Source organism: Sarcophilus harrisii, chromosome 4, assembly GCF_902635505.1.
Source record: "Sarcophilus harrisii chromosome 4, mSarHar1.11, whole genome shotgun sequence".
NCBI classification, from domain to species: domain Eukaryota; kingdom Metazoa; phylum Chordata; class Mammalia; order Dasyuromorphia; family Dasyuridae; genus Sarcophilus; species Sarcophilus harrisii.
This window is the reverse complement of record NC_045429.1, coordinates 379,693,181-379,720,527: the sequence shown is the minus strand read 5'-3', so window position 1 is coordinate 379,720,527 and position 27,347 is coordinate 379,693,181. Positions and strand designations below refer to the sequence as shown.

General features: G+C 32.9%; 1 protein-coding gene across 3 annotated transcripts in view; it reads left to right on the top strand.

Annotated features, from left to right (window-relative positions):
- PLD5 (phospholipase D family member 5) overlaps positions 1 to 27,347 on the top strand; it is a 438,986-nt gene that overhangs the window by 158,027 nt on the left and 253,612 nt on the right. For 2 of the 3 annotated variants that reach the window (XM_012547936.3, XM_031966970.1), the window contains exon 2: positions 23,983 to 24,119. In XM_012547936.3, coding sequence (XP_012403390.2) covers positions 23,983 to 24,119 — 137 coding nt within the window. Of the gene's footprint in view, positions 1 to 23,982; positions 24,127 to 27,347 lie in introns of those variants that run through there. The other variant, XM_031966971.1, reaches the window with a different exon arrangement.

Below are 27,347 nucleotides of genomic sequence, written 5' to 3'. Positions count from 1 at the left end.
ACTTACACGAACTGATGCTGAGTGAAATGAGCAGGACCAGGAGATCATTATATACTTCAACAACAATACTATATGATGACCAGTTCTGATGGACCAGGCCATCCTCAGCAACGAGATCAACCAAATCATTTCTAATGGAGCAGTAATGAACTGAACCAGCTATGCCCAGAAAAAGAACTCTGGGAGATGACTAAAAACCATTACATTGAATTCCCAATCCCTATATTTATGCACACCTGCATTTTTGATTTCCTTCAAGAGCTAATTGTACAATATTTCAGAGTCTGATTCTTTTTGTACAGCAAAATAACGTTTTGGTCATGTATACTTATTGTGTATCTAATTTATATTTTAATATATTTAACATCTACTGGTCATCCTGCCATCTAGGGGAGGGGGTGGGGGGGTAAGAGGTGAAAAATTGGAACAAGAGGTTTGGCAATTGTTAATGCTGTAAAGTTACCCATGCATATATCCTGTAAATAAAAGGCTATTAAAAAAAAAAAAAAAGAAACAGTGAATGCACAATTAAGAAATAGAATTAAAATAAAAGAGTTAGCAAGGATAGGACATAAAAGACATAAACAAACACTACAACAAGGGTTAGTAATCATTGACCTCAGATAAAATCAAACTCAAATATTCAATCAAGGGAAGAATCTATATTATATGTTGACTATATTAATATTGTTTTAGATGCATATTTACATATGTGTAAATACATCTGTATATGTGTGTGTACACATATAGGTATATATCTGTGTTTATGGATATATGTATTGTGTGACTATATATGTATAGTCACACATATATATACACAATGCAAGGGTATATACATACATATACATACATATATACATATGTATGTGTGTGTATATATATATATATATATATATATATATATATATATATATCTGTGCTTAACTGCAACCTGCTTGGGGAAGTAAGGAGGATGAAAGTGGGGGAAGAATAAAGTAAAAAGTGCACAGCAGAGAACAAAAGAATAATCTACAAGGAAGCAAAAGATGGATAGTCATGAATATAATTTCTTCTATTATTTGCTATGCTTTCTTGAAAGGGAAACTTATTCTTACATATTTTGAATCTTCCTGATTTTTTTGTTGGGTACATAAAAATGTTTTGTTTTCTATTTACTTTTCTGTCTTTCTTTTCCTATTTCCTATTTTTCCTTATTTGTAATTAGTTTCAAATAAATAATAAGAAACATTTAAAAAGAACAACACCCCTCCCAAAAAAGTAAATGCACTTCTGAATGGATGAAAAATAATTCCAAGGTTTTTAATATATTTGAGTGATACCTTGTATGTAAAATGATTATTATTAAGATATTTTTACATTTTGAAGGAAGTTGCATGTAATTCATTCTTATATCCACTGGAAATTAAGAATAAATCACTTGGGAATATTTCACTCATTTCTTGAATGAGATGTATAATCCATGCTTTTTATTTTTGGCACTTTTGTTGTAAGTACAGTACAAACGTTTTTGCCACTCAACCCAATTTCTGATTCAACTCAAATGTGGTTTTTCATGTCAATGAAGGTTGGATATTTGCATAATTTAAGACTCTAATAGTCTTTGGAGAAACAATGCATTTATAGACCACTAAAAAGAGCAAAATCCTGACTCAGTGAAACAAAATAGCCCATTCCATGCTATGGGTTTAGGGGAGTTGAATCTTTCCTGGATTCCCTTTTGGTTTACTCTATTGCTGATTGGAAATAAAAAGGATGTTATTTCTTCTTAACAATATAGCAGCATTGTATTTTTCAGCTAGTCCCTCAGATCCCAAAGGATCTTTGATCTTACTTTTTGAAATTTCTGACAGCAAACAAAAGCTTTTTCCTCAATAAATTCTTACTTAAAGAACAAGCCTTAGCTGGAGGAAAGGGGTAAGTGTGCCATAGACTCCAACATAGCTTTATTCTTCATCGAAAATTTTTAAAGTCTGTTTGGGGAAAATTCAGGTTTTGAAATGAGGGCAAAGAATTGAGTAGCATCAAAACAACCAAGCAGAAGCATCTCTGTGGGGGAAAAAAGGAAGATTTGAAACAATACAAAATCAAGGAGTCAAAGAAAATATTTCTTCTTTGTGAGTCTGTGACCCTTGATAGCAATGATGAAAGGCTTTGATAAAAAATTCTAGCCAGCAAATGGCAAGTAAAAATAAAAAAAAAAAGTTATTCAAAGATTACCCTAAAGCTGAACCACGAAAAAATTTTCAATATTGATAAATAATTAGTTTGAAAAAACAAACAACAGCTATAAACAAACATAAAAAACCCCACAACCTGTTCTATACTTACCTGAGGGAGGGAACAAAGATTTCAATCACATGAAGATTAACTTGGCTTCTTTGAGATACTTTGGTCATAGAGTCCAGCAGCATTCAATGAATTTGGGTAGTGCTAGTGAGGAAAGTATCTAGGCTTGAGGTCAACAGGTTCAGAATGAGGTCTTCATTGTTATTGTTGTTGATTTGTTTCATTCATATCCTAGTCTTCATGACCCCATTTAGGGCTTCTTCGCAATGATAACTAGAGTGTCTTGCTATTTCCTTTTCCAGCTCATTTTTACAATTGAAGAAACTGAGGCAAACAGGTTAAGAGGCTTATACAATATCATAAAGCTAGTAAATTATCTAAAGCTGTATTTGAACTCAAATCTTCCTGACTCCAGGATTGACTTTCTATTGTGCCTCCTGTCTGCCAAATATATAAATAACTTATTTGTTATGATTTAAAGGTTCTTTTATCACTGGAATATCTATCCAGAAAGATTGTCAAAATCTTGAATTCTGACAATTCAGAAAAAATCCTTTGGATGAAGTCATTATTTCTGAAATGTACAAATATGATACATAATTACCAATAAAATTGGTTGACATTGGTTGTCTATGAAGTATGATAGTTCTTACCTAGAGAGAAGAGCCATGTATGAATTGTGAAGGGAAATATTTGGGTCTTGGGAGACTGTACTGGCATTCTTAGGCTGCCAAGATACAAAAGAAAGGCATATGGCCCATGAAGGTTGGCAATTTTTATAAAAACTAGAAGGAACAAAAAGAAATGTTTATTTCACAGTTTTTCTGAAAAGTCCTGTTTAGAAATTTAGCTTTCCTAGAAAGATTTTTTATGGTCTGAGATTATATTCACAAAGTAGAACAAGTCACCTTTCTTGTGTGACATGTCATACTTCTGCCAAGCATGTCCATGACCCAGGTTACCCACTGGCTCTAAGTACGGTATTCATTCTCATTCTGATTTTATATCTTTATAACTTGCTTTAAACAGGTCAGTCATGGAATAAGTGTTTTAGTGCCTTTTTTATTCTAGGGACTAGAATGACTAGAAACGGTCCATTCCCTGGTGAGGCTTAGTTGTAGATACTGTTGTAATGATTGGTCACCAGCACATATACTATTTGAGGTTTAGAGAAAAAAAATTGTCCTCTGGGGAAGGAAGTCAGCTTTAAAGTATTTTATACATCTTCATAATGGAGCATTGATTCCTCAGTAGGAGCGGAAAGCATGGGAAGATAGATTAGAAGACTGCATTCAAGAAGTTCTTGAATACCCACAGCAAGCCTAGAGTACAAGAGAGTCAGGATAGGCTAGAATTCCAGGAGAATTTAAATGTCAGGAAACACGGTAGCAACTAAGCAAGAGGAAAATCAGAATTCAGTTCAAAAATCACTGGAGCGAAGATAATAGAATTGCTTTATTGGTTCTACCAAAGAAGCCATTCCCATCTTTTTTTCCCCTTGGTCTCTGTTTTTTTTTTTTTTTTTTTTTCATGCTTTATGAGATATCCTGGGATTAGGTGTTTTGTTCCTTTTTGTAAAAAAAATACTTATTTTATTTTATGGATAAAACGAACTTTTCCATTATAAGTACAATTTTTAAAAATGATCTACAAATCTTCTATATACAACTAACTGTTCCATTTTAATATGCAATAAAGTTATGCAAATTTCTTTTTTCCCCCTTTTTTCTGCTTTCTCTCACTTCCATGCTAAAATAGCTACCATTAAACACGAATGTGTGTTTACACACACACACACACACATATATATGCATATATAATACACACATAGATACAGACACACAAACACACATATGTGTAAAATCCAGACATGTTTGTTTCTTGAAGCAGAAGTGCTGTAATTGCTCTTGTGAGTGGCTGGTCTAATTGTCACTGTTTGGTTAGGAAGTAGAATTCCATACTGAACTTTTTTTGAAAAAATTTATCTCCTAGCAATCTAGAATTATGCCTAAAAAGTTATCAAACTGTGCATACCCTTTGATCCAGCAGTGCTTCTACTGGGCTTATACCCCAAGGAGATACTAAAGAAGGGAAAGGGACCTGTATGTGCCAAAATGTTTGTGGCAGCCCTGTTTGTAGTGGCTAGAAGCTGGAAAATGAATGGATGCCCATCAGTTGGAGAATGGTTGGGTAAACTGTGGTATATGAATGTTATGGAACATTATTGTTCTGTAAGAAATGACCAGCAGGATGAATACAGAGAGGCTTGGAGAGAATTACATGAACTGATGCTAAGTGAAATGAGCAGAACCAAGAGATCATAATATACGTCAGCAATGATACTGTATGAAGATGTAATCTGATGGAAGTGAATTTCTTCGACAAAGAGACCTAATTCAGTTTCAATTGATCAATGATGGACAGAAGCAGCTACACCCAAAGAAAAAACACTGGGAAATGAATGTAAACTGTTTGCAATTTTGTTTTTCTTCCTGGGTTATTTTTACCTTCTGAATCCAATTCTCCCTGTGCAACAAGAAAACTGTTTGGATCTGCACACATACATTGCATCTAGGATATACTAGGACATATTCAACATATATAGGACTGCTTGCCATCTAAGGGAGGGAGTGGAGGGTGGGAGGGAAAAATTGGAACAGAAGTGAGTGCAAGGGATAATGCTGTAAAAAAAATTACTCTGGCATGGATTCTGTCAATAAAAAAGCATAAAATAAATAAAATAAAATAAAAGATGAAAATATTATGTTGTCATAAAAAAAAGAAAAAAAATTATCTCCTACTGTAGACAGATGAATAAAATACTCAATGTGGCCCATTCCCTATATGTGTGTGTCAAAAAATGTCAATGATAATACCTATAATAATTAACTCAGAGGGTTATTATGAACATCAAATAAAGATTTTTATAAAGTACAAACCTTAAAGTCCTGTATAAATGTCGATTAATTATCAGCAAAAAAAAATATAGTGCTGATTGGGCACTTTTTGTAGCCACATTTGTATTCTTATAGTGAATATGCTAATTATACATGATTCCAAAATATTATTAAAGAACCTATAAAATCAGTCCATTAGCATATTTTATCCTTGTCCTCCATCCATTGAAACAAAATTGATTCCTTCAAAAATGTGCCAGTATTTCATGAATTTAGACTGATTATTCTACTATTCACCATCCATACCCAACAACATTATATGAATTATGTATTTATGTATTTACTGATTTTGTATATTTAAAGCTTATGAAACATATTTTAGAGAGTAAAATATATAGTGGTCAAGATTCAGTTATCAAAAGTAGGAAAGACACTGAGCCCCAGTTTCTTCTGTGAAATGATAATTTTAATATGTACGATATTTAACACACAAGGTTTTTGTGAAGATCAAGTGAAGATCTCTGTAAAACACTTTGCGAACATTAAGGTTCTATATAAATGTCAATTAACATTATTTATTACATTTTCCAGTGTGAGGAAGAACTTTATTATATTAGGCCTGTTCAGTAGTAGAAACTTTCACAGAACAGTGAATTTTATGTACTTGGAGCTTTTCAAATGGAGACTGAATGATAAGCTGTGAGAGATGCTTCAGAAGAGATTGTTGCATAGGTGGGAGGATGAACTAAATGACATCTTAGGCCTCTTCCAAATCTCTAAGATCTTCTATCCTATAGACATGTTAAAATAAGGCAATTTAATTAGCTTTATTTGACATCAATATGTCCTTAAAATAAGGGGGATGAAAAAGAAGGATAGCTGAAGGAATAGAGGATAAAGCAAAGACAAACTTTACCTATTGCACCATTTTATCTGAAGCCAACTCCTGTTTCCTTCCTTGTTTTTTGTTGGTGAAAATTAAATAAAATTCAGTTTTTCTTATTCATTTAAGAATTAGAAAAAACTATGAATCATTTCAGTGGCTAAGCAAATAAAAAAAGTTTCAGGCTTAAAATGGCATCAGAAATAGTTTTCCATTGAATTAAGTTGATGAAAGTTTAACTAGCTCTACTGTAAAAGTTCCCAGACCTATTCAAATTGAATGCTTTAGATAGGATTCAGGTTGCCAAATACTCTTCACTCAACCAGTAGTTACTTTATTGATGAGTATTCAGCCCATCTTCATTTGGGAAGAAGAAAATTAGAAATGCAGATAAAGGTCTTGGGAAATTTATATTCCACAACTTTAGGGATTTGGGATTTCATCATTGTGAGCACTATATTCTGTTGTTCATAAATTCATGACAATAAACTTTATTGTCTGCCCTTCTACTGCCTCCTAATGTTCTCCTGGCCTTACCATATATCCTGCCTTTATATGTCTTGTAGTTTTCCTACACTGTTTTTCAAGTACTTAAATGATCCAGGGAAATCTCAAAATTATCATTTCATTTCCTGATATACTCTTAGGATTTCCAGGACTTTCCATCTGCCCTGCATCAAAGAGAAAAATTTTTCCTTATCTGTCCTAATTAAGATGTGAGCACATTGAAGGCAGAACCCAGCTTTTTTTTATTGGTATCTTTAATACTTGGCATGATACTTGCCATATAGTTACTTAATGCCAAATTCTCTAAATAAAACAATGAGGAGTAGCTCCTAGGAGATTATGAATTTGTATGTTGTACTGTATATATTATTTTATGCCATAAAATTTAAGTTGTCTGGTGGATTCTAGATTTTAAAGTGTTGGCTCATTCTTAGACACAGGAAATAAAATTATAGGTAAATAACATATTTTGAGGTGGAGAAATACATCAAAAATGTCCACATTTCTCCCTCCATTAGAGTTTATGGTCACTGAAAATGACTTTTGTTTTAATATCCAACAGTTTTTTAATTATCATTTGGACTCTATTTGGACAAAGGAGGCTTATTCATTCAATATTTTATGCTATCCATTCTACTAGGATAATATGGAGTTAAGTGGTCCAAATTTTATATTTAATTGTAATTCATTTTTTTTCTGAGAAAAAGTAGTGGAAAAAATAATAAATAATGAATTATAAATCAACAACTACGATCACTCTATTATCTAAAATCTCAGAAATGGCTATTTGAAATTATGAGCTTTGCTTAAATGAATTTAAATCTGCTTTTAAAAAGAAAGGCTAATCCAGGTGGCTGAATTTTTGCCATAACAGTGAGAATTCCCTGGTATAGGAAATTACTTTTTTGTACCTGCTGGCAGTACTATTAGGTCAGGGTCTCCTTGACCCTTATATAGAAATATTTTTCTTTATTTTCCTTCACCTCACTACAATAGTAAATACCTTGACATAATCAGAGATTTATTCTATTAATTTCTATAAGCAAAGAACTAATGCACTTTGCTAAAAACATATTTTTAGTGTTCCAATAAAGTGCCACTTTAAAAAGAGGAAAGGTTCCTTTCAAGTATATAAAATGGTAAATGAGCTCAGTTTTATTGGCACATAAACATATCCATTAATTTGGTGCAGAGCTTGAGACTGAAGCCAGAGCAGCATAGTTTGATTATTATTATTTTTTTTTTTTTTGCCCTACTCATTGGAAGAATAATTTTTACTTCCTTCCATTGGTTTAAAAAAAATCACTATTTTTTCCTATTGTTTCCCTGAATATTTAGAAGGGAAATTGTGATTTTGTGCTTGGTACTAAGAATACAATCCAAGGAAGCATTTATTGGAAAATCCTATAATGCCAAGGATACTTGCTGATCTTCCTTTATCCTTTTACTTGTTGAATTACTGTTTATCCTTTAAAGTTATACTAAAAATACTCAATTCCCCATAAATCCTTTTCTGATTTTTCCTATAGGTAATATCTTTTATGTCTTGGATCTCCTATAGCAATTTATATATATAGTATGTATGTGTGCATATCTTATATAGTTCTTGTTTAGTGTGAATAATGAATACACATTTGAATTTACATCATATATTTCCATTAGAGTAAAGCCAAAGACCAATTTAACATTATCATTATTTCTAATAGTGTGAATTTGAAATATAGGACAAGCATTTTAGAGGATTTATTACTTGTACCTGACAGAGTTATCTGATTATGTGTTATACCTCTCTCTGGAATGTAAGCTTCCTAGTATCTAAAATTTACATATTTATTTTACATAACTTCACATGTGCCTTCTTAATGAGGGGTAGGATGGAGAGAAAAGGAGGAAATCTGGAACTCAAAGTTTTAAAAACAATGTAAAAAATTGTTTTATATGTAGCTTAAAATGTTAAAATACTATAGACATGAGGTGGGGAATAACCACGGGAAAAGCCTTTTAGGTAATATATAAGGAAGGAAAGAAGGAAGGAAGGAAGGGAGGAAAGTGGACCTAAGTATAAAGAAGCTTTTCACTAGAATGTTGTGTACCAGATAGTGTTTGGTTTTTACCCATGACTTATTGCTGTGGCAGTTCAGTTATTTTTCAATCTTATCTGACTCTTCAAAACCTCATTTGAGGTTTTCTTGGCAAAAATACTGGAGCAGTTCATTCTCCAGCTTATTTTATAGATGAGGTATCATCTAGCTGCCCCCATGAATACGCATCACCATTGTCTGCTAAGTTATGCAGAGACTGCAATCCCTAAGGAAATCTTTTAAAGTATCAAAGTATTTTCTCAAACAATCTTTTGAGATATCCTTTCCAATTTTTTAGCTGAAGAAACTTTTTCAGAGACATTAAACGAATTGCCTGGAGTCATTCAGTCACATGTAGGCTGACAGAACCACATTTCTCACTACCTGCTATCCATTTCTCTCAGATATCCTGCAGGTACCTTAAATTTGATTTACTTAAATCTTAATGTTAACATCTATTATAATAATATTATTATAAGTATACTATATAAATTAGTATGACAATCTTAAAAATGTCCTCTATTCCAAAGCAATTTTTCTGATTTTTCAGTTTTTAATATGATATCATCATTCTTCCATTCTCTCAGATCTGAACTATTGGAATTATTTTTGGCATCCTCTACTTCTTTCATTCTCTCTCTAACATTCAGTTGTTAAAATTCCATCCTTTCTTTGAAATGTTCCCCCCATCTCTCCCTTCCTTTTCATTCCCAACTCTACAATCTTCATTTAAGACCTTCTTACTTTAAATGTGAACTATTGCAATGGCCTCCTGACTTTTTCATAACTCCTGTTACTTTGATCTCTAATCTACCCTGATCATTTTCATTATTTTACTGTTCTTGAAGCACCACTCTGTGTCATTCTTCTACTCAGAACCCTCCTTGTTTCAACTTTTCAACTGAAGTCCCCTATGATCTGGCTATTTCATATCTTTTCAGACTTATCTCCCAACAATGTTCTCTATGTATAGTTTTCCAACTAAATTGGACTTGAGCTCTATTTACTACTGAACATTTGTTCATGCTATTTCTTCTGCTGAGAATGGATTTTTTTCTTCCTCACAATTTCTCTGCCTCTTGAAATCTTATCCATTCTTCAAGAACAAGTTCAAAAACTACTGTCTGCATCAATCCCTCCTTGATAACCTCATTAATAAGCATCTCACATACTTTTGAAATGTTATAGAACATTGTTCAATTCTAAATGCATTGATTGTCTTGTTGTTCACTTGCATCTGACCCTTTGGGATACCATTTGAGATTTTCTTGGCAAAGATCCTGGAGTGGTTTGCCATTTCATTGTCCAGATTATTTTACAGATGAATAAATTAAGGCAAACAGGTTTAAGTTACTTAACCAAGTACAGTCTGAAACTAGATTTAAACTCAGGTTTTCCTGATTCTAGGCCCAGTTATCTGAGCCACCTAGTTACCTCCTTGTCTTGTACATGTCCTTGTGCATGTTCTTTATGTACATGATTTGATCCCTTAAAAAGTCAGGGCCTCCATTTAACGTATTTCTGTAAACCCCATTGTGCCTCATATATAATAAATACAAAAGATTTTCATATGACAGAGAAATTTGTTTCAATTTCCCAAGTGAATTTTGAAGATATGTTGTTTTCTTCCAGTAGAATGAGTTTCCTGAGATCAGAGACTATTGGTTTTCATATCCTCACTGCTTAGCCAAATCTGGCATAAAATGGATCTTGAAAATTGCTTTTTGAATTTAAATAAAAGTTTCTTAATAGTTTTATTTAGTGATTTTTATTTATTTCATGAGGTAATTCCCAATATTGCATGTGTGAACTTTTTCGACAATTTTTTTTTTAATTTTGTTTCAAATTCTCTTTTTTCTCTCTCCTCTCCTTGAGCAGACAAGCAGTTTTATATTGATTATAAATGAGATCATGTAAAACATTTTCATATTAACCATCTTGCAAAAGAAAACGCAAAATAAAACAATAAAATAATTTATATATTAGTCATTATTCAGAGTTTATCAGTTCATTCTCTGGAGGTGGATACCATTTTTTTTAAAGTCATGAGTCTTGTAGAATTTCCTTGCATCATTGTCTTAATCTAAGTAACTAAAATTTTCCACGTTGATCATACTTACAATATTGTTACATCTGTGTATAATATTCTTCTGATTATACTCACTTCTCTTTGCATCAGTTCACTTAAATATCCTCATGCTTTTCTGAAACCACTCAACTTGTCATTTATTATATCACAATATATTCCACCATAATCATATATCACAAGTTGTTCAGTCATTTCCTAACTGAGGAACAGCTCCTCTGTTTCCAGTTCTTTGCTACTAGTAAAAGAGGTGCTATAAATATTTTTTATGCAAATAGGTCCTTTTCCCTTTTTCCTCTAATTTCTTTGGAAAACAGATCTATGTCATATGATGAATAGAAACTCTGAGAAAGAGTTTCTGGGTAGTTGATGATAAATTTATTAATTAGGCTAGTCAGCAATCAATAAATTGGTGGTCACAGGTTTTTCTTAGCAACTAGAGATCGCAAGGGAGATTCTGTAATATTCTCTTCTGAAAGGGAATGCCTCTGGCAAATGAAAACCCTGGTCGATGGACATTTAATGAGAAAGTAGGCTAAAAATCTTTAATTCCTCTTATCGAAAAGATGGCTTGATTATGAAATGTCATACTTAGGGTATCTGGGTAGATGAAGCCATTTCCATCTGAATTTCTCTGACTATTTTTCTGCTTCATGATCTGGGTTGTCCTAAACACTAATGGAGTGGATCAAGTTCAGAGGGTTCTTCCCTAGGCAGAGGTTTGCCAAGAGTGAACTCTTTATACTCTAGACAGAAATTAGTCCTCAAAGCCTTGAGCGTTAGAAGCTGTTACGGGCCAGAACTCTGAACTTGAAACAAAGGATTCTTACAAGGTGCTAAGTCAGTGGAATTGATAGAGACAATGGTAATCTAGTTTAGCATGGTTCAGTATGATTGATTTAATCTAACAACAAATAATGGTTTCCTAGTGATATAATGATGGATTTATACTCAGTGTAGAGCATATAAGCTAGGAGCCTCAGCCATGATTTATTTGGAAGCTTTCAGAGGGCAGAGAAGACAGGCAGGAGCTCAAGCTCTTGGAACCAAGGACAGACATTCATTCTATCTTCAGTCAGGCCATTCATTGGTGGCAAGCTCTCCTCCTGAGAGATAAAGGATTTGGACTTTAACCCCTAGCTACTCATGTGGTGATTGAAATGAAGGCTGCTCCCAGAGCCCCTAAGAAAACCAAACCAAGGAGAACATTATAAGAAACAATCACTCAGCCATACCTTTCAGAGATTAGCGTTTCATGGATTCTTCCATTTCAGAATTTGTTTTGAGGTATCATTTAAGGTTGTTTCAACAGAAATATTCACATGAATCTCTGTCTTTTCTCTACTATCTTGGCTCACCCCTCACTCCTACTCTTTTCTGACTGGAAGATGCTCCTCTTTGTCCTTGAACCATGATTCAAAAGTTAGTATAGGCGCTTTAAGTGCCAAAGTCAGGTCTTGCATCCAGTGATAACACAGGAATATCATGTAATCTCTTTTAGATCAGTTGCCAAGTACCCTTGCTGCCTCTGTCTTGAGAACTCCCAAAACTGCTGCTATTTTTTGCTCCACTATCTACTCCCACCATGACTCTGAGCCAGCCTTCTTATCTCATCACAGATCTATCTCTTTTAAGTTCTTATGTTGTCTTTGACTAGGAAAATTTCTCACTATAACTTTTTTCTCAGTTCTGTCACTCCAGAATTTAAGTTGAGACATTATTTTTTCGACTTTTTAAAAATAGCTTTTTATTTACAAATTATATGCATGGGTGATTTTACAGCATTGACAATTGCCATATCTTTTGTTCCAATTTTTCCTCTCTTTCTCCCCACCCCCCTCCCCTAGATGACAGGATGACCAATACATGTTAATTATATTAAAGTATAAATTAAATACAAAATAAGTATACATGTACAAACTGTTATTTTGCTGTACAAAAAGAATCGAACTCTGAAATATTGTACAATTAGCCTGTGAAGGAAATCAAAAATGCAGGCGGTCAAAAATATAGGGATTGGAAATTCAATGTAATGGTTCTTAGTCATCTCCCAGAGTTCGTTCACTGGACATAGCTGGTTCAGTTCATTACTGCTCCATTGGAACTGATTTGGTTCATCTCATTGCTGAAGATGGCCAGGTCGATCAGAATTAATCATCATATAGTATTGTTTTTGAACTATATAATGATCTCCTGGCCCTGCTTATTTCACTCAGCATCAGTTTGTGTAAGTCTCTCCAGGCCTTTCTGAAATCATCTTGTTGGACAATTCTCAGATGAAGAAATTGAAACTATTTCTAGTCATATGAAAAGATGCTCCAAGTCATTATTAATCAGAGAAATGCAAATTAAGACAACTCTAAGATACCACTACACACCTGTCAGATTGGCTAAGATGACAGGAAAAAATAATGACTATTGTTGGAAGGGATGCGGGAAAACTGGGACATTGATGCATTGTTGGTGGAGTTGTGACCAAATCCAACCATTTTGAGAGCAGTTTGGAACTATGCTCAAAAAGTTATCAAACTGTGCATACCCTTTGATCCAGCAGTGTTACTACTGGGCTTATTCCCAAAGAGATCATAAAGAACGGAAAGGGACCTGTATGAGCATGAATGTTTGTGACAGCCCTCTTTGTAGTGGCCAGAAACTGGAAACTGAGTGGATGCCCATCAGTTGGAGAATGACTGAATAAATTGTGGTATATGAATATTATGGAATATTATTGTTCTGTAAGAAATGACCAACAGGATGATTTCAGAAAGGCCTGGAGAGACTTACACGAACTGATGGTGAGTGAAACGAGCAGGACCAGGAGATCAATATATACTTCAACAATACTATATGATGACCAGTTCTGATGGTCCTGGCCAACCTCAGCAATGAGATCAACCAAATCATTTCCAATGGAGCAGTAATGAACTGAACCAGCTACGCCCAGAGAAAGAACTCTGGGAGATGACTAAAAACCATTACATTGAATTCCCAATCCCTATATTTTTGCCCACCTGCATTTTTGATTTCCTTCACAAGTTAATTGTACAATATTTCAGAGTCTGATTCTTTTTGTACAGCAAAATAACAGTTTGGTCATGTATAAAAAAATAAAATAAAATTATGTTAGACCTGAAAAAAATAAAGAAATCATCCTGTTGGTCATTTCTTACTGAACAATAATATTCCATAATATTCACATACCACAGTTTATTCAGCCATTCTCCAATTGATGGGCATCCACTCAGTTTCCAGTTTCTGGCCACTACAAAGAGGGCTGCCACAAACATTCGTGCATATACAGGTCCCTTTCCCTTCTTTATGATCTCTTTGGGATATAATCCCAGTAGTAACACTGCTGGATCAAAGGGTATGCACAGTTTGATAACTTTTTGAGCATAGTTCCAACTTGCTAGTTGAGACAATTGTTTAGAAGGGAATGTTAAGAGAATTGAGTTGAATACTTTTTCTACTCCACCATCTTGGTAGAGACCCCCAGAAGTCTCCCTCTTAATACTTTTAAGGAAGGCTTAAATTCGGTAAGTTTTGTTTTATTCGAAAATATTGACTTTTCCTGAAGTCATTTCAGATCAATACAAACACTTTGCCAGTTACTAGACAAAGAAGGAATACATCTCTGTTGAATAATATCAGATGAAGATGTATTCAGAAGACTTTCAAACCCTGTTATCAATATACTATGGAAAGCTGTAACTGAGACTATTAATAATTTTGAAACTCTTAGCCAAAAGAAATATTTTACCATTTCCCAGGATGGGGGGAATGTCACAGAATTATCATTTACCAGTAAGCTAAAGATTTTACCAAAATGTTGTATTTATTACTTATTTCAATATGTATTAAAAGTACTAAGCATCAAATCATTTTTATCTTAAAATAGTATTTTATTTTTAAAATTTACACATGAAGACAAATTATGACATTCTTTAAAAAAAATTACAGTTCCAAGTTTTTCTCCCTCTTTTGCTTACCTAAATTGTCACTGAAGCGGTGAAAATTTTGATATAGATTATATATGTGCAGTTATATAAATCATAGTTACATATTAGTCCTATTGTGAAAGAAAAAACAAATTAATGAAAAAACATAAAAATAAAGTGGAAATAGTATGCTTTGATCTGCATTCAAATTTCAGTTTTTTCTCTGAATGTGGGCAATATTTTTCATCATGAGTTCTTTGGAATTATCTTGCTTCACTGTATTGCTGAGAATAGCTAAGCTGTTCATAGTTCATCATCATAAATTGTTGCTGTTACTTTGTAAAATGATATCCTTGTTCTGGTCACGTCATTATGTATCAGGTCATGTAAGTCTTTCCAGGTTTTCCTGAAATCTTCCTGTACATCATTTCTTTTTTTAAAAAAATAATAGCTTTTATATATATATATATATACATATATATATATATGCAAAGATAGTTTTCAACATTCACCCTTGCAAAATCTTGTGTTCTAAATTTTTTTCCTCCCTTTCCCCAACTACTCCCCTTAGATCACAAGCATCCAACACGTGTTAAATGCTGCTCCTCATTTCTTATAGCATAATAGTTAATATTCCATTACATTCATATACTACCACTCATTTGGCCCTTCCCCAATCAGTGTACATTCCCTCAATTTCTAAGTCTTTTCACCACAAAACGAAAAAAAAACTATATATATTTTTGTACAAGTACATCCTTTCCTGTTTTAAAAAAAAAATCACTTTGGGTTACAGACCTCTTAGTCATGTTATTGTATCAAAGTGTATGGACAGTTTGGTTGTCTTTTTGTCTTAGTTCCAAATTGCTCTCCAGAATGATGAATCAGTTTATACCTCTACCAACAACACATTAGTGCCCGTTTTTTCCACATCTTCTCCAAGTTTTGCCATATTTCTTTTATGTGATTTTAGCTACATTTGATAGTTGTGAGGTGATACCTTGGAATTGTTTTAATTTCTATTTCTATAATCAATAGTAGTTTAAATAATTTTTTCATGTTATTGTAGCTAGCTTTCATTGCTTCATCTGAAAGCTATTTGTTCATATCCTTTAACCATTATCAACCATAAAGTGACATATTCTTATAAATTTGGTTCAGTTCTCTATATATCTCAGAACTATATAGAGAAATATATCAGAGATACCTGCTGTAAAAATTACTACCCAACTTTATGTTTTCCTTCTAATCTTGGTTGCATTAATTTTGTTTGTGAAGAAGCTTTTAAATGTAATATAATCAAAATTATTTATTTTCTATATTATAAAGCTGTCTATCTCTTATCTGGTCATAAAGTCTTTTCTTCTCTGTAGATCTGACAGTTAAACTATTGTTTTTCTAATTTCTTTATGGTATCACACTTTATATCTAAATTATGTACCCACAAAGGTTCTGATAAAGGACTCATTTCCAAAATATATAGAGAATTGACTCTAATTTATAAGAAATCAAGCCATTCTCCAATTGATAAATGGTCAAAGGATATGAACAGACAATTCTCAGATGAAGAAATTGAAACTATTTCTAGCCATATGAAAAGATGCTCCAAGTCATTATTAATCAGAGAAATGCAAATTAAGACAACTCTGAGATACCACTACACACCTGTCAGACTAACTAGAATGACAGGAAAAGATAATACGGAATGTTGGAGGGGATGTGGGAAAACAGGGACACTAATACATTGTTGGTGGAATTGTGAACACATCCAATCATTCTGGAGAGCAATTTGGAACTATGCTCAAAAAGTTATCAAACTGTGCACACCCTTTGATCCAGCAGTGTTACTACTGGGCTTATATCCCAAAGAGATCATAAAGAAGGGAAAGGGACCTGTATATGCACGAATGTTTGTGGCAGCCCCCTTTGTAGTGGCCAGAAACTGGAAACTGAGTGGATGCCCATCAATTGGAGAATGGCTGAATAAATTGTGGTATATGAATATTATGGAATATTATTGTTCAGTAAGAAATGACCAACAGGATGATTTCAGAAAGGCCTCGAGAGACTTACATGAACTGATGCTGAGTGAAATGAGCAGGGCCAGGAGATCATTATACACTTCAAAAACAATACTATATGACGACCAATTCTGATGGACCTGGCCATCCTCAGCAATGAGATGAACCAAATCAGTTCCGATGGAGTAGTAATGAACTGAACCAGCTACACCCAGCAAAAGAACTCTGGGAGATGACTAAAAACCATTACATTGAATTCCTAATCCCAATATTTTTGCTCACCTGCATTTTTGATTTCCTTCACAGGCTAATTGTACAATATTTCAGAGTCCGATTCTTTTTGTACAGCAAGATAATGGTTTGGTCATGTATACTTATTGTGTATCTAATTTATATTTTAATATATTTAACATCTACCAGTCATCCTGCCATCTGGGGGAGGGGATGGGGGGAAGGAGGGGAAAAATTGGAACAAGAGGTTTGGCAGTTGTCAATGCCGTAAAGTTACCTATACATATAATCTGTAAATAAAAGGCTATTAAAAATAAATAAATAAATGAATGAATAAATTATATACCCATTTTAACCTTATATTATAATATGGTGCAAGATTTAATTTCTATCCAGCTTCTGCCATACTGTTTTCTAATTTTCTCAGCAGCTTTTGTTAAATAGTAAATCTTTGTCCCAGAAGCTGTACCTAAAAACTTCTTTAACATTTATCCCTTAAGGAAAAAAATATGCTGAAATAAAGGAAATGTGATTGCACTTTCATCAATTTTAATATGCTTTTATTAGGGTATTATTCATGTGTTCAGAACTGTTAGAGTCATATTACATCTCTAATTGATCTATAGTAATATGCATCACACTAGGCCATAATAGAAAGTAATAATAGAAAGTCTTTTATCTCAGCATAATTCATTCCAATTTCAATAGCTTTCTAAGAATATGAAGAAAGTCACTAGGTGGCTGTCCCATTCAGATGGCCTTCCAAGAGAACAATTTGGTTGTTTTAGGCATAAATTCATAACATTTTCTTATTCCTTTAACAAATATTAATTGACAACTTATAACATGAAAAACTGTCTTCATAGATTATTTGAAGAATTTATCTCTAATAGAGATAGTCACTATTCAAATCAGTTCATTTCTGTTTCCTCTTCAGAAAAATGGGGACTATATGCTCTTATTCCTGTATGAAGGTAAAAAGATCATCCTATTATTGCTAGGGCAAATGTTTTGAGTTCTTTTTTATAATAGTGGTGATGAATTTGCAGTTATATGTATTCTTCCTCCCATTTCCACTAGGAAGTTTTCTGTTATACATTTTTGAGGAAACTTGCAATGGTCATGGATTAGACCAAAAAACAATAATGGATTTAAAATCAGAGGATCTAAGTTCAAATAAACTTTGGTATCTGTATATCCTTTTGCAAGTCCATTTCTTTCTTCATCTATAAAATAAGTGAGTTGAAATGGATAATTATTAATGCCTCTTCTAACTATATGAATATATGTATGTATGTATAGACATAGCTATAAAGATAAATAGAAATAAACACTGCAGATGTGGTTTATCCTAGTTAGCATTTCTTCACTTTCTATGTAGTTTCATGATTAAAAAATAATAATAACATGAGCTAAAAAAGTCCTTGGGATATATTGATCGTTTTATACTAGAAACAAAAGAAAATATTTTTATTATATCAAGATTCATTCCATTGCTAATAATTTTTACCAAAAATGAAATTGTATCTCATTTATCTTCATAGTTATATCATTTAAATCCATGATATCTGTTCATTCCATTGGTTTACCATCATATACCTTTATTGTTTGAATTCAATGGCAATGACTTGTCTTAGTTTTCTCTTGTTTCTTCTGCAAAATTTGTTTTGCAACTTTCCAAGTCCGGGAAATATTTGGAAGCTGCAGTGCTACTTATGATAGATAAGCTGTATTTAACATAATCTTTTCTAGTTTAAACAATCATTCATTAACTTAATTAAGACCTGTTCCTTGATTACAGATGTAAGTGCCTAAAAATATTAATAAGCCTGGTATCAAATATAAGATGCCAACTGCTCATGTATTTATGAAAGTTGAGACATAATTCAATGATAAGCACCACTGATTATAATAAAGATTAGATAATTGAATTTAAAGAAATTATTAGAGTTCCTATTAGAAGTGTAAACATTACAAGATATGTTCATTGAGCTTTGTTATTATTAATTTAGCTTTAGCTAAAGTATCCCATTCTCTCTCCCAATCCCATTGCTGGTCTAGAGATTTCTGAAAATAGAGATACACATTTAAATTGAATCCCCCAGGGTGATCCTCACCTCCCATCTTCCCAGGACCCATTGGTTACAAAGTACATTCTAGAGAACATTGTACACAGTAGTAGCAAGATTATGTGATGATCAATTATGATAGACATTTCTTCTCAGCAACACAGTGATCCAATACAATCCCAACAGACCTGGGATAAAAAATTCCATCTGCATCCAGAAAGAGAATTATATAGGCTAAATGCAGATCGAAGCATACTGTTTTCACCTTGTTTGTTTGCTTTTTTTTTTCTTGGTTTCCCCTTTTTGATTTGATATTTCTTTTGCAACATGATTAATATGGAAATAGGTTTAAAATGATTGTGCATGTATAACCTATATCAGATTGCCAGGTGGTATATAGTTGGTGCTTCATAAATGTTTATCGATTGATTTACAATTATTAATTGATTGTATGACTGTGGACAAATTACTTGGTCTCAATGAGCAGAAAGTTGTTCACTTATTCAAAAGAAGATGATAATACCCTATCCCATAAATCTCTTTAAACTGTTTTGAGAATATAAGATGATATGGATGTGAATATATTTTGAAAAGTACAAAGTGCTATCCAATGGAAGATGGTAACACAGAAATCATAGTGATATGTTATAATGCTCATATGACTTCAGTGTTTTAATTTTTAAAGTTTCTACATATTAAATTGTTGTCCTTTGCAAAGAATTGCACACATTTGCATTCATATTTAATTTTTAACATGACAAAGAAAAAGTCCTTTCTTGAAATTAATACTTTTTAACTTGTCAAGTAAAATAAAAGCAGAGCTCAAAAGCATGCAATTTTCTTTATTGTTTTTCAAGGTTGCTACCATCTCCCTAGTTATAGATCATAAATTCCTTTATTCCTTTTTGAAGCAAAATGGAATTTGTTGAAATATGATATTGTTATATTTTCAATACCAGCATAATTAAATTTGCCACTTGGCCAGGCAAGCAGGTTTTTCAATATAGATGTAAACTGCATTGAAAAATCTAGATTAAATGGGATTTGATAATGGTTCAAATTTGGTTTTTACTTAATGGATTGGAACTCATCAGTGAATTTCTGATTGTAGTCATAGTTATAGGGTTTTTTTTTTAAAAAGATATTTCACCCCATCATGATTCAATGAAAACTGAAATGGATGGTTTAAATTGGTTTTTGAATGATTTGAAATGCTGTTCAGGATTTGAAAATGAACAAATCCCTTAGTAACCTCATACTTTTATCTGCAGATATGAGATTGCATTACTTTTATTTGCTTTTGTTAAGGTACAATTATAATTGAGATTGAGAAAAAGTAGTATCATGACCTTGTGTTGCTAATGATGTTTTTTTCTCCAAGGCACTGTTCTCATTAATTAGTCTTTAAAGGACCAGCATAGCCTGTTCCTTCTCCTCTGCAAATAAAGATTCTCTTAAAAATTAATTGCTCATTTGAATAGAATTTACTTTTGTGAATGTTATAAAATCAAAATATCTTCTTCAATATATGAAACTGTCCAGATTCATCAATAGGAATTTTTTTAAATTCATGAATTTTTTAAAGAAAGAAAACAGACAAGTTTTCAGCAAGTTCTAACCAATATTTTTGTCTAATTTTCATCTTAGGAGGATGGAGGAGAAAAGGAATTTCATTCCTGGTGCCAAATTGCTGTTTACCACTTAGGGTTGAGTACACTCCTTGGGATAGAACACTTTTTTAGTGTAATTAAGTTTAATTAAGGTTGAGGTGAAATGGCAAGAAACTCTCCTTTATAACCAGATTATACAAATCTTGAGAGTATGAAGTCTAGACACTGTTTTAGGAAAAACATTCAGAGCTGAAAGAGATCTTATATATCATCTAGCCCATGTATGTATTTGTGGAAAAACATACATTTATACATACACACACACAAATATATGTATATTATATATATATACACATATATATACTCCTATGTATATATCTAGTTCATCTCTTTCTTGAATTTAAATACCACACCATTATTTTGCTATTGTACATTTCAACTGCTATATTCTAGAAACATCTCAAAGTCAAGATTTTAAAAATAAAATTCTTTATCATAGCCCAGGCCATCTCTTCTTCCAAACTTTCCAGTTTCTTTCAAAGACACCATCTTCCAAAGACATCCCATTTCTCTAGGCCCCCTGATTTATAACTTTGGCTTTATTTGCAACTTCTCACTCTCCATCACTTTGAATGTCAGGTACATATCCAATCAATTGCTAATTTTTTTCTATTTCTATAATATCTACTACATATAATCCCTTCTTTTTATTCACAGAGCTAGCACTTTCTAACACTTTAGTTCAAGCCTCATAATGTATCTCTTAGATTATTGCCACAGTCTCCTAATTGCTCTCCTTTCCTCATCTCTAACTACTTCAAGTCTATCCTATATACTGTTGACACAATCATTTTCTTAAGTGCAGATTTGACAATGTGACTCTCCTACTCAATCAAACCCAGTGACTTATATAATTGTCTCTAGGGGGGAAAACACACAAAAACTCAACAGTAATGAGCTTTTCTGTTTAAGTTTTTAAAGTCCTTCACAATCTCATCCTACTCATTTTTTTTAATATCACTGTGCATTCTGTCCCTTTCTGCACTCTTCAGTACAGTCAAAGATATTTTCTTTTTTTTTTTTATCACGTGTTAATCTACATACTATATACACATCTTTGCTTCGACAATGTTACATTCTGGGATTGTACTTCCCCTTCTTATATCTACCTTATACAGTTCCACTTTTCCTTTAAAATGCAGTTTTAAGTATCCTGTTTTAAATGACATTTTTCTTGATTCTTCCAACTGCTAGAGCTCATCTACCCAACCTAGCTTGTATTTGCATATATATTTGTAAATATACACATATATTTGTATTTATTCACTTTAAGTTGAGCTATATTTATATATAAAAAAAATCAAGCTCTTGTCTCCCCCATAAGAAGGCCAGTTCCTTATAAATGGAAATTGCTTTGTTCTCTGCTCTTATATCATTACTGCCAGGCACTTAATAAAGGGCTTGTTGATAATTTCCACATAATAAAATCAAATGTCTATCTACTGTGTCACAGCTTTTTTTGGAGATTCTGCAACTATTAGAAAACAATTACTTTTGTTTTACTCTTTTTTACTCTTAAAAAGGAAAAGGAAACTAGTGAAAAAGAATTATAGGAAGAAAGGAATTTTCTTTATTAAAATGAATTTGAACTAAGAAAGGAGGAGAGCACATACAATGGCACAAAGTTTGTAGGGTACTCAGATGTATTGGGAGCATTTATCATTGCCTTTTGTGTCTAAGGATGAGCTAATAGATGCAGGTGTGTCTGAAAAGATAATGTATTAGGCAAATGTTCAGTGTCAGAAAAACTAAAAGCAATCATATCTTTTGGGTTTTGTTTTCTAGAGATTGATCTCAATGTTTTCATCTATGAATCTTCTATTATCTATGTGATATTTCTACTTTACATCTACTTTACATGTCTACCTGTGAATATATAAATATATATTTATTCATGCATATTAGTACACATGTACACTCATATGTATGTTTTTAATTTTAATTCTATAGTGTTCTTAAAAGAAGAGCAGCAATAATAGTGCCTTCATTTTATTTGAGATATGGTAGTGCTGGGTTCTTACTTTAAGATCACAGGTGAAGTAATAGGAAAGTAACAAGAGGAGGGGATTAGCTTGAGAGGAAGTGATTATGTGATTGAGGTTTGGTAGGAGGGGTGAAAGAGGAAGAAAAGTAGAAGATAATATAAAACGAAGGCAGCTATGCAGTACTAATTTGGTCACAGGGGCATATCTCCAGGCTTACAACTCTAGTCTCTGTGATCCCTAGGGATTTTTCAAATATAGCGAGTTGAAGCCATATGGGGTCATAGGCATTGAACTTGTGATAGGACCCTAGCAAATGTGCCCTATTACTCATCTATCCCATCTGCCTTATACAAATAAGCCTTCTAAGGTGCAGTTTGTGTTTTTGTGAGTTAGCTTCAGGATGGTCCTTCAAGGCTGTTTTTAATGTTCATTTTAACCTTATTTTGTCTCTACAAAAATGTCATGAGAAGTTAGAGAACATAATGTAACTGACTCCTAACCTTGCTCTACTCTCTACCACCAAGTGAAGATTCTATTTTCTGTAGTCAGATTTTCTTTTGATCCTCTAGAGTTAGTGACCTTAAAATTTGAAAGGCTTGGGATTTACATGTAAGAAAGTCACTTCTTGGCACCCTGATTCTCTAATCGTATTCATGTGTTCATTGTAATAAAATTTGTGAATGGAAGTTAATTATATCTTTAAGATGAATTGTATATCTAAAGAAACCTTTGCTGGTTGCATATATATTAAATCAATTTCTTTACTCGATTTTTAAACCCAATGAGGCTGATCAAAATTCAGGGCACTTTTCAGTATCCAAGGGAGATCTCCTGGACGTCATTTCTATAGGAGTTGAGACAGGGTGGGGTGAAGATGAGAAGGGGACAAAGAGAGAGGAAATCAAGCTCAGTAAGCAGAAGGTGGAAGGACGTGATAGTAAATGGATAAAAGACTGCAATTACCAAGTAGCCCTGTGTTCTGTTTTTAATTAGAAGTAATGGATTTTTCAGTGATCCCTTCTGAGGCACTTTTGATCAGAGCGAAATAAAGAAGTAATTCAAAAGTCTTGGCACTGTAACCTGAATTATTTAACAGTATCTGACATATAGCATGAACTGGGAGGCAGTGTGGGAGAATAGGCTTAGAGGTCTTGTACATTTTCACCCAGAGAACAATTTTGCTCTGGCAATGATGAAAGTAATGTATTCCAAAGGAATTTTTCCCTATTAGTTTTGAAAAATTGTCAAATCTTGAGTTTCCTAAAAGAGAGCTGTAACATTCATCTTTCTTTTTTTTTCCTCTTCTTTTTGTTTTTAATCTTTTTCAGTCCCAGCAAAAGTGCATTGTGATCTTTGCCCTGGTATGTTGCTTTGCCATCCTGGTTGCCTTGATTTTTTCAGCTGTAGACATTGCAGGAGAGGATGAAGATGGACTCTCAGAAAAGAATTGTCAAAATAACTGTCGGTAAGAGGTAACAAACAAAAATTCTTTTTTGGGGGGTGGGAAAGGAGATTTGGGGAGGGACAAATACCTATGAGGTAAAAAGATAAGTTTTCAGACCTGCATGAGATTGTAAATACTTACTGCAAATCAAAAGTGTTGATTCAAGGAAAAGAAATAATACTGTTTAATTTACATAGCCAGGAGGAAGGGGAAAATGGTGAATTTTGAAAATAGCTTTCATATTTTGTAATTTTTTGTACTTGGCAGTCAGATTTTGGCCCAATTAGATTCAACAATAGCTTGTTTGCTATTCTAATTTGTTGCATATTCTAACACATACAGAACGATCTATGTCCTCTGCAAAGATCCAGACCAGAAATATTAATGTATTCAATTATTAGTAAAGGCTACTATGGAAGGTTCTTTGTTAGGAACTTGAAGGGATTCTAATCTAAACCTAAGGCAACAGAAGCAACACAGTTAAAAAAAACCAAAACGATTTGCGTCTATCATCACATCTCATAAACTGTTAATAAGAGGATATTTAAAGTCTTTAGCATACTGTGTGGCACATAGGTGCTCAACAAATGTTTACTATGTTCTACTTCTTTCTTTCCCCTATTAGAGAAAGAAGAGAGATCAAGGAAAATGGTCATCTAGTTTAAGCCTCACATTTTATAATAAGTAAACAGAGGCACAGAAGGGTAACATATAAGAAAAGAACTTCAGATTTTGAAATCTGAAATCCAAAGAACAGATAGCCTACTACATTAATCCTAGGAATCCCTTTTTCAGTAGCCCTAACAAATGATGAATGAACTCTGGAAAACTTTCAGTGATAGAGAACTCGTTACCTTTTTAGCATCCCTTCCAACTTTTAGAAAGCTCAAATTGTTAGGAAGATTTTCCTTATATTGAACCTAAAGCTTTCTATAACTTCTCTTCTTTACTTCTGTTTCTTTAAGATATAAAAGAAATAGTCTTATCCCTTTTTCATATTACATATGTCATTATATCTATTGTGTTCTTCCTAAGTTTTCTCTTCTCCAGGATAAAATTCCTTACTCTTATTATGAAACCTTTTTCATAGATATTGTCTTTGTTGAATTACTGCTCATTTTCACTACTCTTCTACTAGTGTCCTGCCTAATCTTTGTGATAGCTGGTTCAGGAGATAAATATATCAATTTCTTGCCTCTTCCTAAGAAGTAAGATTTAATAAGCCCCTTTTGGATAGAAGTAATGGTTGATGATATGGAACTGTGGAAGCTAACTTGACCTTTTGGTCCTGTTTTTTCATATCAGCCTAGATCATTATGAGAATCTGTTAATTAGCTACTTAGTCTTTATAAATCTGTAGGCACATAGGCTCTTTGAAGCCTCCTTTATATGCAGTCTACTACTCACTGAGAACCTTTCTTTCCTGTACTTTAAGCTTTGGACTAGATGTTCAAATTCTATTCTTAAGTACCATCTTCTAAAAAACTCTTAACTTCACTTTCTCTGCCTGCCATTTTTTCCCAAATTCAAAGTATAGCATTTAGAACATTACATGACGGATAGAAAGTGATTCATAAATGCTTGTTGACTAAATTTATTAGCAGCTTAAGCTATCTAACAGCAGAATCTACATTGGAACCCAGTTCTTCTGATTCTGACAGAATCCTTTGGGCCTTGTACTACACCATAACATACTGCCTTAGTTTGTTTTCAAATCAACTATTTTTTACCTGCCCAAATTGTGGGTATTCTCTTAATTTGCACATACTACATAGCCATTCCATGTATTCCTTCCTACATGATAAAGAGCAATGACTAAAATATGACTTAGTTCCATATCTTTTCTCTTCTAATTTGTTGATTGTACAGGTAGTAGAAGAATCAGGTAAGCATTCAATATTAAGATACATAATTTACCAAGGCTAAAATAAGGTCATTATCCACAACAATAATTATAAATTAGGGAAGATCATGAATTCAAATTGTATTTTTGTCAAAGATAAAAGACAATATTGTAATGGCAATTTTTTCCCAGCCTCTCTTTTTTTTTTAAAGCCACAACCTGATGCTGTATTTTTAAAGTCTTATTTATTTGGTTGTAAAGTAGCTTTCTATGGGTGTTGAGAGTTTTGGCACAATGAATGTTCTGAAGAGAGCTGAAATAAAATTTAAAAATCTGGTGATAAATTTTAATGCTGTAACCAGGCAGCAGTGTAATAAACAGAAGAAAGCTTCAAAGTCAGGAATAGGTATATATTTTAAATTCTACTCCTTTATGTTGAATAAATGGATTTCTTCTTTGGGAAAGAATTTCAAGACAAGAAAAACGTATCTAAAAACTGACATGCAATAGTACTGAAGGGAAGCATTTAATCGTTTTTTCAAAAATTAGAAGTCATCAAATCGATGATTATAGTTTTCTAAGTGAAAAGTTTCTGTGTCCTGTTATCCTGGAAAGCTATCTGCTACTGGGCCTAGAATCCTGAATTTAAGTCCTGCCTCAGACACTTACTAGCATTGCAACCTAGCAGAAGTCCCTTAACCTACATCTGCCTCAGTTCCTTTTTTTTTTTTTTTTTTTTTTTTTGGTGAGGCAATTAGCATTAAATGACCTGCCCAGGGTCATACAGATAGTAAGTGTCTGAGGGTCACATTTGAACTCTGTCCTCTTGACATCAGGGCCAGTACTCTATCCATTGCATCATTTAGCTGCTCCCCTCAGTTTTTGTTTACACAAAATGGAGATGATAATTTCATCTACCTCCCAGAGTTGTTTGCAAGGAAAAAATGAGATAATATTTGTAAAATACTTATATATATATATATATATATATTTAATATGTTTATATATATTAAAATACTTATCCATAGTATATATATATATATATGTATATACCCATATACATATATAGATATAGATATAGATATATATAATTCTTGCTGTTTTTGTTTCATCCTCAGCTAATAACTTCTCAGTCCTCCTCAGCAGGCTAAAACCTTTTCTTATTTGCCCTTCTACTAATCACATTCACCTTAATTTTAGAGAGCTTGTGTTAATATGACCAAACTCCCCTAAAGAGTCAGCTCTTCTACAAATGTTTCTTCCACCTCTTCACTTTAACTGATATAGGGCTTCCTCCAATAATATATAAGGATAAAATATAAGTATATTGTACTATGCAGTCAATTAAATGCTTTTTACTCCTTTCTCTTTTGAATTTCATAATAATCCTAATAAATAGGTGATAT